Source organism: Acartia tonsa, chromosome 8 (assembly GCF_053477335.1).
Source record: "Acartia tonsa isolate MP-2025a chromosome 8, ASM5347733v1, whole genome shotgun sequence".
In the NCBI taxonomy this organism is placed as follows: domain Eukaryota; kingdom Metazoa; phylum Arthropoda; class Copepoda; order Calanoida; family Acartiidae; genus Acartia; species Acartia tonsa.
In genome coordinates, this window is record NC_137267.1 from 17,669,722 (window position 1) to 17,688,476 (window position 18,755).

An 18,755-nucleotide genomic window follows, 5' to 3' on the forward strand; every position below is an offset into this window, starting at 1 on the left:
AATTTCAATCTGCCAGTTTTTTGTTTGAAGTTCATGGTTGCTAATTTTTATTATTGTATAAACATAAAGATATGTATTATGTATTAGTGAGTTCTTGTGTGGGTGTGTGTGTGTATTTTATATGTGGGTGTGTATTTCATAAGTGGGTGTATCTGTGGGTGCCAAAATGAGTTTATATATGTGAGTGTATTTATTACTTGTGATAAATTTGTGTGAGATTTCTTAAGTTTGCATGAGTTTGTGTGGCTTAGAAGTAAAATGAGGGAGGAAGGGGACCTTGGGCTGCTTATTACACTGCCCCCAACGTTTAATTATAACGTTTTCTTATTCGTTGGCCTAACAACTTTGGGAACTTTTATCGAATTTTGATTGGTTGGTTAATTAAGTGTTCAAATGTTTCAACCTGTAATTGTAATGTACAGAAGAGATAATTTTTTGTTTTATCATTGGTATTGTACATAGGTTTATCGCCCAATCGTATCCCTTTAGATCCCTGGGTTACCTGAATGTATTTTATTGATATGCCAATACACCTCATCCCTTTATATATATATATTATATAAAAGTAAGGCAAATTACAAAAATATTCCTAATTTTTAACATTTAACAAAATTTTCTTGGCTACTATTCAAGACAGACAGATAAATCAAATATTGATCGTCTGACCACAGCTTTCTGTTTCTGTTTGTTCGACCGTCTATCGCACTCTAAAAATAAAACAATTTACTTGACTACTTTTACTCCTGAAATTTACTTTACAATCCCCATAAATAATCATAAGTGCATAGCTACTAATAGATGTTTTGATCCTTGTTTTAAATTTACTGGTTTTGAAACTAAAATTTTGAATTTTTAAAGAAAAGAGACAGTATTCATTTTCCCAACTGTATACATCTTGAAGCCATCACCTACTTTTGAAATTGTCATAAACAGAGAGCATTTGGAGCTAGCTGTTGCCAGGTTGGGGCAGGGATATGGCAAACACTGAAAACAAATATTTTTTCCATAATTTTTGCCACATATTATTGATTTTTTAGTTATTGCTGTCCAATATGATGCAGAAAAACAATGTATTTTGACTCAAATGCAACATTAAGTTGGAAGCAATAACCTATTTCTCCCAGTGACATATTCCTGCCTGGTTTTGCAGATTTACCTGTTACAACAAATTTCATTTATGAGCCATATAAAAGTTTCAATTTCTAAATATGTGGTTTTTGCATTTTTCATAATTGTCTAGTTTCAAACATTTTAAATAATATGAAGACTATAATTAGTTCTATTCCGAGACCTTATACAATATAAACATACATTAAACAAAATAGGACTTAGTAACTAGAAAAATAATATGATTTTTATTTTCAGATATGTGACCCGCCGACCAGCGCGCAACAAGCTACTCGCCGAACGGGCCCGCCAACTTACAATCCAACGGTCAGGCGGCGGCGACTGTACAACAGACGACGATGCTGCCTTCGGTTCCCTTCCGCCACACAGACTCAGCAGTCAAAACCGGTTTTTACCACCGTCAAAATCCGAGCGCAAAACTGTCCAAAGTGGCGGCTCAACCAAAAACCGCGCCAAAATTAGTGACAACAACAACAAAAAAGGCGGGAAACTTGAAAAGAGCGGGAAAATGACAACAAGTGTGGATGGTGATAATGTTCTAATTGAGGATGTGAACGGTGAAAACGACTTTGAAGAGGAGAATGAAGTTAATGGAGAAAAGGTTGGGGACGTGAAAGACAATTTGAGCTCCCCAAGCAAGGAGGGGACAACAGGGAGTGAGGTTTTAGTTACTGTGATGACTGTTTGAACAAATTTTTATCAAATGATTATAATAATTCACGAACATGATTCAAATTGAATATAATATAATCTTGCCAAATTATTTATAAAATAAATTTCATTAATATAAATTGTTTATTTTGAACCCTTCTTTAAAGTACATGGATGTTTGCGTGTCTGTCTTTCAATAAAAAAAATAGTAAAGAACAGACCAAAATTATTTATACACAATAGGTTAAAAGAATGAAGAACAAAATTAATTGTATAGTCCCAATGGTTTCACCCCTAACCTCTAGAGACATTTAAATATACTAATCTTTGCTCCTAATTACCAGAGATTTAAAGGGAAAAGATTATGGCCGATAAACTTATGTACATCCCAAATGAGGATACACAAAATTTCCACTTCTATAGATTACAATTACAGGTTGAAACATTGGGATACTCAACTTATTGAACCAACCAATCAAAATTTAATAAAAGTCCCCAAAGTTAATGAGCCAGTGAATAAGAACACGTTACTATAAAACTTTCTGGGCTAGTGTAATAAACAGACTAATTCCCCCCCGCCCCCTTCCCTGACTTATATAGATATGGTAGGAAAAAAATTTGGGGGGGTGGGGTGAAAGGATATTTTTCATAACGCCTTTTTTCCTGGATGGTGGAAGTAACCACCGCCAAAATAGATAAAAACCTTACCTGGAACTAGAAGACGCTTCACTATAAAGAAGAACCGTTACAGTTTTGCAGTCAGCAAGACCCTACAATAAACAATTAGACATCCTGTTATTTTTAGGATGATATTTAGCTTAATTTTTTCAAAAAGCATTCCTACTATGTATGATAATCTTATACCTTCTATTCTGTAGTTACTACACTGCAGATGTGAGTAAAAAATATATATTTTAAATTGAAAGTTCTGCAATTTTATCATGACTGTAGCTACTCTATACTAGATCTAATAAGTGTGTAAGCAAGCAGCAACTGCAGTGAAGTTTTGGGAAAGCACCGCTGGCCGCAACTAAAGGAGTTAGGATTTACTAGGTATTACATATTCTTTTATATCTATGTAAGACTAAGATTACCCTAACTCCTAAAAATTCTACATACTGTCAATGGCTAAATGTATTGGCTTGTCATTGTATTGTGCTACTTATGGATACAATCCTCCTTGTTTAACTGTACATAATATTGTTGCATCAAGTATTAAACTGTTTAGGTGTGCATGTATTTCCGCATACTACCACATATCTAAAGTGTTCAAAAATCGCAAAATTACAAAATAGCAAAAAATAAGATTTTATGTTTATTAATTAAAGATAAGTAATAGGAAAAGGGTAGTTACGACTTTTTAAGAAATATGCGGTTCTGATGATTTGATAATGCGATGCAAGTGCTATAAAGTATAATGAATGCACACAAACTGTTTATCAAGTTGCAAGATATTTCAGGGTTTTAGGGGATGGGTTAATAATAGTTATTTCTCGTATCGTATTATAAACGGCTTTCCGCGGATATAGAATGTACAATTATAAGATTAAAACTAGTTTTTTTTAGCCCCGTGGTGCCGAAGGCAATTATAAGATTAAAACTAGTTTTATATTCGTAGAAAACTGGATATAATACGATGCTAGACATAGTTTTTTCGTATTCATGAGAACCGGTTCCTATCCACCGGATTCAAATGAATACGAGAAAAATAATTAAATTCTTTAATTTTCTCTAATATTTTAGAGGTCACTTAGCTTTTCTGTTTTAAAGATGAAAAGCCATACGTTAATTACCTATTAGATGAGATAATATTTTTACTTTTATGAATTCAACGAAGCATTTTAGGTTAATAGAATACCAATAATCTGGAATATTTATTGGATTATGCAGAGAGAGGGCAAAAAAAGATCTATTTTACGCGTGTTCGTTGTATGCTTTGCCATTCACGCGTATTTATGCCTCGTTGTTCTTGTTCTCGTTCTGTTCGGTTGTAAGCAGCCTTTGAAAATAATTTTTTTTTCGTAATATAGAATTGATCATAAAATATAATTATCTTCCTTTGTTCTGTCCCTATATCTCTGCAAGTTTTAGATGAAGTTATATATGATGCACTGCAGTTGAAACAAGAATAATTCTATCTAAAAATGCAAAGCATATTTATTAAAATTAGTCAATCTATGTATTACCCTGTATTATGTAGCTAATCTTAATATGCTAGGAATGTTTTAAAGCATAGGTTCCCTCACTCTTTATATATGTCTGAATGTAAGTAAAGACTTGTTTTCTTTGAATGTATGTATTGTTCTTGACGGATTTTTTGATAAATTTTACAGCTTAAATTATCATAGAATATTTTAGTTTATACAACTAGTATGGTTATTTCTCTAATATGCAGTTTGTTTAAAGCTAAAATGACAAAATTTATTTTTTCCTAACATACTCTGATGATAGAAAAGTCACGCTTCTGAAAAGAACCTCCTTCGAATTTTAATTTAACATTTCAATATAGACTAATAGAATTTAGTTAAATTGAGCATGCAACTCTAAGCTGAAACAGTAAAGCCTCAATTCTTAGAATTTTACAATTCAATAGAGGAAAAATTATAGACCTCTCAATTCTTAACCTCTTTTTAGTTCAATTAAAAAGTGTAAAATAAACCATAACAGAACTAAAACTACGTCTGTTAATTTTCTAATTGAAGATTTTTTTCTTAGTTTCATGAGGCCAAATCCTTAGAATTTCAAAGAATCAATATTTCATTGCTGGAATGTTGAAAGAGATTTTCATGTACTCTAATAAAGTGATACTTCCAGCTGGATAAAATAACGATATCCTCCCATCCACCCCCTTTTCTGGAACACAGTAATAGTGTATGACTGATTATGACGTAACCAAAAAAAAATTAGCCAATGAGAGGCCGTTATTGACCAATGGTAAAATTTATAGTGGCCTCTCATTGGCTAATTTTTTTGTTACGTCATATTCAGTCAGACACTATTACTGTGTTCCCTTTTCTGAATCCCCTCCCCTCCTGATGGAGGAACGAACTGACCAATTTTCCCTGTTAACATATCCTCGTATTGAATATCCATTTTTCAAAGTCTAGACAATGAGTTTAGGTTTTGTTAGCCTTACATAGACATAGAAAAAGTTTTAAGTTGTCTATTCTTTTAAACTGCACGAAGAAAGTTAAAGCAATTAGTATATTTACCTATCAAAAAAAAAATTTCAATTTAAAGTCTAATATCATGTAAGTATTGAATAAAAACAAATAGAATCATTTTAAAAGGGAATCATTTAAAATTTAAACAAGAAAGTGTAAATCCAAAGATTTGGGCTGTCACGGATTGATGGCTTAATTTTCATTAAATCTAAAAAGTTTTTTAAAGATTCTAACTATGCTTGGTTTAAGTCATCCCTTAAATCTTAACAATTAAATAAGAAGCCTGGCATTGCAGCGGTTGGTACTAATTTTTATTGTCTCTTTTATGATGCTGTATAGACTTAAATATCCCTCTGTTCAAGTCAGCTATAAAACCAAAAGATAGACACGTTTTCTTCTTAATGCCAGGTCAAATATTTGCATGGCTTGTCAGTCAAGCGTCAGCTGCCTGTAAGCCTCTGGAAAATCAACCTTTTACAATATTAAAAATCAGCCGAAATTCTAAACCTGACCAAAATAAAGAAATCCCTCTTGAAATCACTTTTAAAACTTCTGATGACAGCGTGACAACCATATCAATTATAGAGTAACTGCTGTCCTACAAAGGGGGGTCACACAATACAAAATTTAATTTAATATTTTTCTAGGAAATTTGTTGAGGTAAAATTGTTTGTCTAAATATCATAGTCATGAAATATGAAATCTGAATTAAAATTCATGTTTTTACAATTTTAAATAAAAGACTTAATTTTCTATGATTCACAATTTTTTTAATTTAAAGAGTTGATTTTGTCACTTTGATCAAACCTCTTCCCACCTCCGACCTAACAATAGTCTTAAACATACCAATACCATGCTCCCCTAAAAAAGAAAATCGTTAGCATATTGGCTATTACCACTTTATGTCTGTCCCTAATGCACAACACCCCCATGAAAAAATACAGCATTCCCTTTGATGTCTGTATTACACCCCCTACACTTCCCCCAATTTTTGTGTATTGCACACCCCCAGGTCAAACACTGTGCACCCTACTTCCACAGTATATTAAAATAAATTATTTTTAAATTACCCTAATTATAGAGCAGCTTCGCCACTAATAATTGTGTTGATTTGCAAGAATTAGGTGACTTGTAAAAATATTATTCAGTATTTGATCAGTATTATTATCTTGAAATATTTTGTTAGTCAATATTTACATAACAATAAGGATATATCCTATTATATAAAGTAGTAAGGTTTTTTTTTGTCTGTAGCATTAAATTTCAGTAACTAGTAGAATTCTGCATTTTAAGGAAGATTCTAATAGGTCCCGGATTGTTTTTAGGCTGTTTAGTTTTTATATTTAAGTTTGGTTATAGGCTATTTTCCTACTTTCCTTACTCCTTCGAATACAGAGCTCCTAGATGCTAGGAGCTCTGTTGCTAGTTTAATGTAAAGTAGAACAATGTTTGTGTTTCCTATACGTCCGTTTACGTTTCCGGTTGAAGAAATAGATCTCTCAAACCTCTGGATTAATTGTTTTTTTTTCTTCTGGAATCTCTTCCCACTTCTCTATAAACTTTTCAGACTTTTAAGTTTAGAATCTTTATTGATATTAAGAAAGCCCTTGGACTAAATTCATAGTTCTTTTGTTTGTTAAGGTCGGTCTATGCATGGGAATATATATTGCAGGAAAAAAAAGAAAAATTCAAATATTTTTTTACTTGAGGGTTAATTTTTTTATCATCATTAGAGGTACAATAATAAATTGTGTATTGTCTTTCCCCTGTATCTCATTATAATTTGTTATATTCCAGAAAACTTTCTCCTTCTGTGTCCATACAGAAGTGTGATGCGGTTAGGTTAATGCATTTTATATTCTACCCTTGCACACATAATATTTACAGGGTCCACAAGATTTTATAGTCTATCCTTGCACACATAATATTTACAGGGTCCACAAGATTTTATAATCTATCCTTGCACACATAATATCTATAGCGTCCACAAGATTTTATAATCTATCCTTGCACACATAATATTTACAGGGTCCACAAGATTTTATATTCTATCCTTGCACACATAATATTTACAGGGTCCACAAGATTTTATAATCTATCCTTGCACACATAATATCTATAGCGTCCACAAGATTTTATAATCTATCCTTGCACACATAATATTTACAGGGTCCACTAGATTTTATAATCTATCCTTGCACACATAATATTTACAGGGTCCACAAGATTTTATAATCTATCCTTGCACACATAATATTTACAGGGTCCACAAGATTTTATAATCTATCCTTGCACACATAATATTTACAGCGTCCACAAGATTTTATAATCTATCCTTGCACACATAATATTTACAGGGTCCACAAGATTTTATAATCTATCCTTGCACACATAATATTTACAGGGTCCACAAGATTTTATAATCTTTCCTTGCACACATAATATTTATAGCGTCCACAAGATTTTATAATCTATCCTTGCACACATAATATTTACAGGGTCCACAAAGTTTTATAATCTATCCTTGCACACATAATATTTACAGCGTCCACAAGATTTTATAATCTATCCTTGCACACATAATATTTACAGGGTCCACAAGATTTTATAATCTATCCTTGCACACATAATATTTACAGCGTCCACAAGATTTTATAATCTATCCTTGCACACATAATATTTACAGGGTCCACAAGATTTTATAATCTAACCTTGTACACATAATATTTACAGGGTCCATAACACAAAGGTTAAAATTAAACACCAGTCTGGACATCCTGTTTCACATAAATACATAATATAAATTGAACGCCTTGTATTATATATTTTATTATATAAACACCAAATATTAGTTGGACACCCTGTAGTATATATTATATTATGTACACACACAAATATTAGGTAGACACAATGATTTAAATATTGTATTCCATGGACACCTGTATCAAACATTCTATTCTCTGGACACCCTGTATTATACATTATATTCTCTGAACAACTGAATTATATATTTTATTAGCTGGACACCGTGTATTATATATTCTATTCTCTGGACTCCCTGTATTATATCTTATTCTCTAGACACCCTGTATTATTCTAAGCACACCAAATATATGTCAAATATTCATCTCTCTCTTCTTCTTAGCTCCTGTATGTAAGAGTCTGGAATATGGCCATGGATTACAAATAAGAATACATCAATGTTATGTTAAAGATAGCAGTGGTACCCTTGACATCTAGGGGAGAAAGGGTATTCAAATAGCCCAAAATAAAAAACCTTAAAACTCAATGGGACCTTTGTTAATTTTACCTAAATTCAGAATTAACCGGTTCAGAGGTTAACAAGATCTTTACCTTCAAACGAAAAGGACATTTATGTCTAAAAATAGCACTACAATATCAATATGTTTTCAGGAATTCGCAAAAATTTAGAAGAAAAAAACTTTTTGTAAAATTCAGAATTTCCAACTATACCTGGATTTTGGCCAATGCTGTAAGACTGTTGAATTCAACCATATTGCATCACTCAAAGGGATTAGGGATAAACATTCAGCAAGTGCTGATTATGTAATTTTATTTACTAGCGGCCACGCATCTAGCATCTAGGCGCTCTTTATTCGATTAGGAGGTAGGGTGCTGAAAACTGGTCTAAAACTATACATAGACTTAAAACTTTAAATAATATAGCTTAAAACCATATCAGGACTTATAAGGCTACATGAACTGAAAAACTCAAAGTGGTAAAGAAGATTTTAAAGGAAAAACCAAAAAAAAAAATTTTATATGTATAATCAGTAAAAATCGAATCAAATCTCTACAAAGTTGTAGGTGGCAAATCTCCGGGAAAAACAACTTATAATTTGAATTGAATGAAGTATGTACCTATTCCTTATACCTAAAAATTGCATCACACCATGTTTGCAGTACATGTCCCATAGACAATTTACAAGTGTCTTAACCTCTTTTCGAGGAAGCTTTGTGTTTATCAAGTTCGAAATTAAATTCCTTATCATTAACCGAAAACTAAGCGCAAATGTCGTCTTTTAGGGCTTTCCTTTCATAATGTGGCGCGGCATAGATTGTTTTGTTTATTTTGAAGCGCACGTTCTTTACTTTTGAATGAGATATGAGAGTGTGAAGATTTCGGAGAACAGAATTGGGCCTATCATTGGTCTCGTAGTGTGTGAACGACCCTAGTATATCAGGGATTTGAAACCATAAGAGCTTCAGGTAGAATTTGTTAATTTTATTGGGAAGTATGGTGTATAGGACGATTATATGTAGTTTTAAAAAAGGCTTTAGCCAGCTAAGCATGAAACTTAATTATGATTAATATATGTTTTAGTAATTTTTATGTGCCTTTATTTTTGCATTTAACAATGATTTATTAAACCAAATAATTTTCCTTTAAAACCAAAGTTTCCAAAGATTTTTACCGTAGAGAAAAATGATTTTTAAAAAGCAAATAAGATTACGTGGTTATAAATAACTGGAATTATGAACTAATTGATATTGTAATTTCAGGTCTTTGAAATAATTTCATCAATAAATCTATATTCAAACCTGCTGTTGAAACTTGATGGTTCCTGGTATTGGGGGTTTGTATGTTCGCCAACTGATCTCGTGAACTTCCCGCTAATTCGGAAGTCAAGCTCAACCAAAGTGTCATGGTTGAGACAATTTCAAAGTATCTGATGAATAGGCGTTAGCATTCATCAAGAGATCAATAGCATCCAGTGAATTATTGATGCAATAAACTGTGACAATTTTTCTGTGAAATAAGTACCTAGTGAATCAATATGCCACTAACCAAAAAGCAGAAAATTGAGCGAGCTATCGCTATTGGTAGTGAAAGGCTAGAAGTTTTTGATGAACAGTTAAAAGTGTTTTATGACAATCTAAAAGCCTGCCAAAGTTTTAGTTCATGTGAAAATGTGAATGTAAAATCAATTCGTGACATTTTTAGTGAGGTCAAGGACCAATCTGACCTAATAAAAAGTCTAAAACCTGCCGTGGAGACTAGTGAGCTGCGCGAGTTCAAGCGTGATTTGGATGAAGCTAGTGAGCAGAAAACTGTTGCAGATAAAGTTTATGCGTCGTTGGAGCAGTGTACAAAAATTCTGTACTGGCTTGACAATGATTCAGACGACGCGAGGTCAAGCACTGTCGCCAGGAACCTCGACGTCATTGAGAAGGTGAAGATGGACATGGGAGTGCTTAAAATTTCCGTGGAGTTGCGCCAAGAAGTACGTGATATGTACCGAAGGCTTAGAGAGATGGAACGTCGTTCATCTAATCTGGATGAGAGTGGGACACCTGCCATGCTCTCCAGAAGTATGTCTGCCGTGGATATTCGGAGTTCCAACCCACAGTATGGGCGCTGGGACAACAGTTTGTTGCCGTCGTTCGACGGTACTGACACGGATTACCCAAACTTTAAACAGGTCTTTAAGGACCTATGCTCTGGTTATGGATTTGCTGACCAGAGGTTAAGTCTGATGTTGTGTATGGAGAAGGTGATAACCAACCCGGAACTACGCAAGCAAGTGTCAGCGATTAGAGATCATAATGAACAATGGGCGTTTCTTGATCAGATGTTTTTATCAAACACTCGCCGGTTCATGAGGATTTTAACTAAGTTGAACAAGATGAAACCTGTGGATAAACCTGTGGACGTGGTAAGCGCAATTGCTACCTTCAAGAGCATGATGCAGGAGGTAGAAGCCATCGTTGGTTCTGCAGCTAAGGATTACAACCACCTAACTCTTATTCATATTTTTAAAGACAAGTGCCCTGAAAATTTGAGAGACAAAATTATGATGGAGCTAGGTAGCATGAACCAACCAAACATCCCGAAGATTGTAGAGCTGCTGGAGAGGACCAGGGGTGCCATGTTGGCTGGTGATATGTCCTATGACAATGGCGCCGGCAAGAGAAATCGTGACAGAGCTGCCGCCGCGCAAGTATCTGGCCGCAGCGACGATAAGAATGGAAAGGCTGGAAAGGGCAAGGCTTCCAAGTGGAACAGTGCATGTCCTGTGGAGAGCTGCAAGGAGAAACACCCGATTTTCCGTTGCCTCACGTTTAAGAAGATGGATGTGGTTGACCGAAAGAAAGTTGTCCAGCAGAAGAAGTTATGTGAACTCTGCTTGTGTGACGGCCATACTGCTGACAAGTGTAATAAATCGGATAAGCTTGGTGTTTGTGGTACCAATAATTGTGACAGATACCATTCAAGGTTACTTCATGAGGCTAGTGCTGGTGTGAATACAGTCTACAAGTCAAGTTCTGCACCCAGCCCCTGTACCTTCTTACTTCAGTTAGTTCCTGTCATAGCACCTGGCGGCGGCACCTGCCACGCCACAGTAATGTTTGACTCCGGGGCAAATTTGCCACTTGTGTCTGAGAAGTTATCCAACAAGTTGAAGCTGAAATCTACCGGCAGATATACAACTATTTCTGTAGCTGATGGCAGTGAGTCTTCCTGCCGCAATGTTGTGTTTTATCTGAAGGATAGGGACGGCAATTTGAGGGAGTTTGAGGCAGCTGTCATGCCCACCCTCGGCGGGGCCAACGAGATGCGCTCGGTCCACCCCGAAACTGCCGCCGAGATATTTAAAATGCCGCCAGAAAGGTTTACATACATTAGTGGAGGCTTAGATATCATCATTGGAAATACACATCCTGACGTGTTTCCTTCAACCTACCAGAAAGTGGGCCAGTCTATGTTGTGGCGAACCATTTTTGGTAGTGGTTTTATCTGTACGAGTGCTGATGGTGGAGCTGGAGATCAAAAGTCGGCTTATAAGGCTGTCAGTGTCAGTGGAGGCACTTTGCCAGACTTTCTGACGTCTGAATCGTTTGGCGTACAGCCGCAGGCACTTTGTCCAGGATGCACTGCTTGTCAAGAGTGCAAGGCTATGGCCGACGGCACTACCTGGGACCAGCGTGAGAGGCAGAGGATAATTGAGGCAGGTTTAACACTAGACTTGCAGTCCAACAAGTGGACAGGTCAATATGCTTATATTGAAGATCCTCACACTTTACCCTACAATGAGAGTTTAGCCCGCAAAATTGCTGAAAAGGATCGTGCCAGGATGGTCAAGGAAGGTACCTATGGAATGTATGTGGAGGTATTCAACGACGCCATAAGAAGAGGCGTTTTTCAAAAAGCCACGCCTGAAGAATTGCAGTATGAAGGACCTAAGTCTTGTTCATCAATAGTGGTTGCTTTCAAGGAGGATTCAAGTTCCACACCCATGCGATTGTGTGCAAATAGTTCTCTGACGTTCAAGGGTACCAGTTTTAATAACATAATGCTGGGAGGCCCGCCGCCAATGCAGAAGATTTTTTATCATTTGATGCTTTTCCGCGGTTACAAGGTTGGTATAACCGCGGATATCTCCAAGTTTTATAACTCCATCCTGGCCACAGAGTTTGACAGCCAGATGAAGAGAGTTTTATTTTCCCCGACGCCAGATGGTCCACTTGAAATTTACCTGACCAAAGTTGTGAATTTCGGCGAGTTGGCTGCGGGAAACTTGGCAGTTACAGCCCTGAAGTTGACGTCCCGCCTGTTCGGCGGAAAGAGTGAAGCAGAGGTCAAGGAGATGTATGGAGAGGGACAGATAAACGGTAGTGAAATTGTTGCTAAACCTGAGTTATGGAAGGAGCCACAAATACCTACCTACCCTGATGAGGAATTCAAGTTACCTCAGATTCCAGTTGCAGTCAAGCTTGAGAAGCACAGCTTCATAGATGACGTTATTTCGGGAGCAGGATCGAAGCCAGAAGCCAAGGAGATGATGAAAGAGGCCGACAGGATTATCGGCAAAGGTAGTTTTTCCTTCAAACAAGTCATTTATTCTGGAGATGATTGCCAGCCTACCAAGGTTCTCGGGCTGATATGGAAGCCAGCCACCGATGTGTTGTCCATCGCCACAAGAGTCAACCAAGATGGTAAAGTCAAGGGAAGGAAGGTGAAAGAGGATGCTGATTTGTACAACCTCCAGGACGCCTTGGACGAGAATCTGACAAAGAAGATGGTCCACAGGTTCGCCGCCCAAACCTTCGACCCGATCGGGCTTTGCAGCCCTATTCTGTTGAGAATTAAACTTGTCCTGCGGAAAACATGTTTGCTGAATTTGGGCTGGCAAGATTTCATTCCAAAAAGTCTACGGGATGAACTTGTTCAGTCGCTGGAGGACAGAGCTGAGGTCGCTAAATTGGAGTTTGACCGTTGTGTGGTCCCGGATGAACCAACTGGCCTTCCATCCTTGATGATGTTTTCGGATGGGTCATCAGAGGCTTATGCATCTAATGCATATTTGAGGTGGCCAACTAGACAAGGATTTGAAACGTTTCTGCTAGCCACCAAGTCAAGAGTTGCGCCGGTCAAGTGTGAGTCAATTCCACGCCTTGAGTTGATGGGATGCCAAATGTCCACAAGGTTGGCAAAGTCCGTCAGAGATGCCCTGCCCTTTGATATTATCAGAGTGATGTACTTTACTGATTCATCGTGTGTTTTATCACAAATAGTTTCCAACAGTGCTATGCTGAACACATTTAATTCTCATCGTATTGGAGAAATTCAATCTGCAACCAACAAGGATGACTGGAGGTGGGTCCCGGGGACGCACAACGTTGCAGATTTGGGCACCAGAAGCACCTGCAAGGTATCAGATTTGGGACCAGGTTCCAGGTACAGATTGGGCCCAGAATGGTTGCGCCAGGATGAAAGTGCGTGGCCGGTGAAAACTGCCGAAGAAGTCAAGCAGGTTTTACCCCCAGAGGAGTTGAATACCAAAATGGTTAAGTTATGTTCAATGAAAGTTGCCGGAGAAGCCGCTGAAGATGTCTTTAGGTTTGAGCACAGGAGATCATTTGGACAGGCCAAACGTATTATGGCAGCTGTCCTGCAAGTTGCGAACACCTGGTTGAAGAAGCTAAAGAGCAGACAAGAAGGTAAGACTACAGCCGCTGGTAGTCATGTAGCAGCCGCAGATTCTGTGTACAAGCCGTCTTTGTACAATTTTATGGCGGCGGCGGAACTTTTCATTGTGTCACAAAGCCAAGAGGATGAGTGGATAAATGACGCTAAAGGCAATTATGCGTCATTAAATCCATTAGTGCATGAAGTATCATTGACCTGGCCTGTCGTTGGTCCCGGAGGAAATTATGTGACCAGGGAGATGAGAATACTTAAAATGGTTGGTCGTGGAGAGCCAGTCATTGACGCCATTACTGGTGGCCGTAAAATGATATTTGAAGACATGCCAGGTTTAATAATTTTGGAGCCTGGTAATTGGTTAGCTGCTGTTTTTATGAGAGAAGCGCATGTTGAGCTTCACTCTGGTGTCCGTGGAACTTTAGCTGAGAGCCGCCGTTGGTGCTGGATTGTGAAGGCAAGGAGGTTGGCCATCATGGAAGTGAAGAAGTGTTGGCCCTGCAGTGTTGAGAGGGCTAAGGAATGTCGTGCTACCATGAAGGACGTGTTACCTGACAAGTTGGTCCCGAGCAGGCCTTTTGAAGCTGTGCAAGTCGACCTGATGGGTCCGCTGGTTACGAGGAGAGCTGCCGCCAAAACGAGGAGTCAGACAGCAACGAAGAAGGTGTGGGTGTTCGTGGTGGTCTGCAGGTTCTCAGGGGCGTTATGGTTAGATGCCTTGGAAAAGTATGATACCAGCAGTATCCTGTTGTCCCTGCGCAAGTTGGAAGCTGTTCATTGTCTGCCGAAGATCATAGTAAGCGACATGGGCACACAATTATCCGGTGCTCGCAAAGTTTTAGAGCAGAAGTTGGGCAGCCAGGTTGAGTTTTCTTGGTCTCAGATCCCGGCCCGAGCCCACCATTACATTGGGCAAGCTGAGAAAATGGTGGGATTAACCAAGAGATTGCTGTCCAAGAAGTTGGTGAATAGTTCTGTTAATTTCAACGAGCTCCTGGTGCTGTTGGCGGAGGTCAGCAAATTGATGAATAGCAGACCATTGACGATTGAAGCTGCGAACGACGTGGAGAATTGGCGGCTGATTACCCCCGGCCAGCTGCTGGGAAATGTTGACCGCCAGCCGTTGTGCAATGTGGCGATGAAACCGGAGGACCAAATTTCCTCCAGGTTGAAGTTGTTAGAAGATTTATCTGCCCAGTTTTGGACTGCCTACCGCCAGGAGATCCTACCGAAGATATTACGGATGTCCAAGTGGAAGGATGAGATGGCGGAGCCACTAGCTGACGGAGATATAGTTCTGGTTACGAGTACCAATCCGCTGATGAGATGTTTGAGGATGGGCCGAGTGACGAGAATTGAGGATGGAAGAAAGACTGCAAGAGTCTTGTTCAGACTGACAGATAAATCTCCCCTAGAAGAACATGCTGTATCAGTCAGGCAGTTGTTAAAAATTATGATTAATAATTGATTCTTATTTTATGGAAATTGAGATTTTTTTTAGTAAAAAGCCACATTTTTCATATGCCTATTTTTATGCCTAAAATAAGAATCAAATGAAATGCGATTAAATATTCTTCTATTTCATATGCTCAAATTTAATTTTATTGAGTTTAATTTCTTTTCAAAAGTACAATTCATTTTAAAACTTACCTGAAAAGTTTAACAAAAAGGAATAAATGTGTCGAGGTTGCGTGATTCGATATTTATTCTAAGAAAAAAAAATCAAGTATTTTTAGCAGATTTTTTTAAAAATTATATATGAATTTCAATCAAGTAAAACATTTTTATTCAGATCAAGGAATGATTGAAAATTCATATTTAAAGTCTCATATTTTTTACAAAGAAAAATTGGTATTTTTTTTTATAATTCCGATGAAAATTCTAACGAAGATATTATTATTTTGCTATTCCTTAAGTATTAAAAAGTTTTATTGTTGATTAAGATATTACAGTTCTTATTCATTAGGTTTGAAAAACTTTCTGCCCAAGGATTTTGAAAAATTTTTTCTTACTACTCTTTTTGATGCTTACCAATTTAGTTTTAAGTACCTATAAATCTTAATTTTCTTGTCTAAGATTTATTTCGTTTTATTTTTACCATTATTGTTTACATTTACATTTCAACCTGATTTCGTAGGTACTTATTGATTTATAATAATGATTTATTACCTATTGATTATGAAATGATTATTATTTAGTATAGTTGTTATATTACAACATCATGATTAATAGGATTATCTATTTTAGGATTGTGTATGTGATCTTGTGATTGTCATGTGCATGGAATGTTGTATGGTACAAACCAATCCCCATCCTTCTATCCTAAAATGTGAGGTATTATGAGTCCTAGTGAGGAGTATAATATTGTGTATGCATTTCACGGGGTTTCATTAGTTAGGAGCAAAATTGTCACGTTTTCGGGATGTGGCCATTCTCATGTGATTATGGTGAGTTGAGTTTAGTGAGAAATGTTGCTAGTGCTCAGCGCAAAAAAACCTTGAATCTCGTTAAGGAAGTTAATTTGACTTTCAAACGGGGGGTGTGTCTTAACCTCTTTTCGAGGAAGCTTTGTGTTTATCAAGTTCGAAATTAAATTCCTTATCATTAACCGAAAACTAAGCGCAAATGTCGTCTTTTAGGGCTTTCCTTTCATAATGTGGCGCGGCATAGATTGTTTTGTTTATTTTGAAGCGCACGTTCTTTACTTTTGAATGAGATATGAGAGTGTGAAGATTTCGGAGAACAGAATTGGGCCTATCATTGGTCTCGTAGTGTGTGAACGACCCTAGTATATCAGGGATTTGAAACCATAAGAGCTTCAGGTAGAATTTGTTAATTTTATTGGGAAGTATGGTGTATAGGACGATTATATGTAGTTTTAAAAAAGGCTTTAGCCAGCTAAGCATGAAACTTAATTATGATTAATATATGTTTTAGTAATTTTTATGTGCCTTTATTTTTGCATTTAACAATGATTTATTAAACCAAATAATTTTCCTTTAAAACCAAAGTTTCCAAAGATTTTTACCGTAGAGAAAAATGATTTTTAAAAAGCAAATAAGATTACGTGGTTATAAATAACTGGAATTATGAACTAATTGATATTGTAATTTCAGGTCTTTGAAATAATTTCATCAATAAATCTATATTCAAACCTGCTGTTGAAACTTGATGGTTCCTGGTATTGGGGGTTTGTATGTTCGCCAACTGATCTCGTGAACTTCCCGCTAATTCGGAAGTCAAGCTCAACCAAAGTGTCATGGTTGAGACAACAAGAACCCCCAACAGACGGACGAATAAAGTAAGTTATGGGATCATAGAAATGAATTGGACAGACGCACAAAGTGATTTAAAGAGTATATGATTATTGAAAAATGAATTCATAACATAAAAGCATATTTACCTTTTTTTAGAATTTCTAATTAGCTATATCTAAATATTGGACAGACAGACAAAGTAAGTTACAGATACTTTTGGAATTTTATATTTCTGCTGCATACTACAACCTGCTTATTTTTTAAAATCTTCCATTAAATCAATTTGTACCTAATACTTCTTCTAACAAAACTAATCTATATTTTGCTGAGAACGTTAAAATTATATGCAGTCAACAATTTATAAAGCTGCAGCCACCATCCAGCCTGCATCAAGTTCCATCAACAATACCTTGCAATAATTCTTTATGCATATTGCATTAATAAATTGAAAATAAGGGCCAACACATGGAGTGGTCTCACCCTGCTGGGCTACCCAGTACCTATAAATAACTTAACTTAATCTGACCTAAAGAAATAAAGAAAAACAAAAAATTAACCCCAAACTTCCTCATCTTTTTCCTTTTTTTTTCAAAAATAATAGAGAGGGGGGTTTTCTGAGCTCAAAAAGGAGCTTTTAGGGAAGGCACCCATTTTGGTAAATTACAAGAATCAATTAACAACATAAAGGTTATTAAAACATGGCTCGGCAGCTTCAGCTACAGCCGCAATCAGGGCTGCAGCTTATAGAATAAATTTTTTCATTCCTTTCGCTTATAAGCAAACCACAAGCCTAATAGCAAAAAAAATTATAGAAACGTCCTTGTTTTAAATGTATGCTTAAAGGACCTCATTTTAAAAACTTTTTGTTGTGCTTTTTTGTATGTTCCTTTTCTGGCTAAAATGGGTCTTTAATGTGTAATTTAATGACAGGTGGCTTTGTATATATGTCCATACAATGTGCACATTTTCTAGGATCTGAAGTAGCTGAAGGTAAGTATAGAAACGGATTTATTTTCAGGGCATCTCTAGGTTGGTCTTGTTTGTGGAATAAAGGGTTTACATCCCCCAGTTTGATAATTTTATACGCCCCCCCCCCCCTCCACCCATTCCCCAAATACATAGCTATCTAAAAGTTGACATGATTTGTTTACAGAGTCAGTCTTGCATTCTTATTTTTAGTTGTTTTTTTTTAAACCTGAACTCCAAAAATATACCAGTAGCTTTTTTTGCTATTATCTTCCCCAAAACTCCTGCTTTTCGTGTTTTTTCTTCCTTCCAGGATTTGGAAAATTATTCAAATATTTTAATCGTGTAAAACTTGCGTGTATTTTAATGATCAATTTTTCATAATTTTATACTCACCAGATCTTAATAAAGATTTTAACTAAAGGGTGGGGGGTCGAAATAGACGATAAATTATTATGGTATCCAAAGTTTTATATTCAGTCTCTCTTATTAGTCTGCTAAAAACTTTTGGTACTTTATTTATTGGATCAACTGTAGTGTCCAAAACTTTCAACCAATAATGTGAATTTTTAGGGTATTTTGTTCATCATCATTGGCAATGTATATTAACTTTTAGTCCCTTAAGAATTCTCCCAAACTAAA

At 36.3% G+C, this 18,755-nt stretch overlaps 2 protein-coding genes across 2 annotated transcripts in view; both read left to right on the top strand.

The window, feature by feature from the left end:
- Positions 1–1,919, top strand: part of LOC145326148 (uncharacterized) — a 75,835-nt gene extending 73,916 nt beyond the window's left edge. Inside the window, exon 17 of the mRNA XM_080169277.1 lies at positions 1,366–1,919. Coding sequence (XP_080025403.1) covers positions 1,366–1,816 — 451 coding nt within the window. The 3' untranslated portion in view covers positions 1,817–1,919. The remainder of the gene's footprint in view (positions 1–1,365) is intronic.
- The window catches only part of Pbp49 (proximal sequence element A Pbp49), a 168,512-nt gene that overhangs the window by 8,304 nt on the left and 141,453 nt on the right, over positions 1–18,755 (top strand). The gene's annotated exons all lie outside the window — the stretch shown is intronic.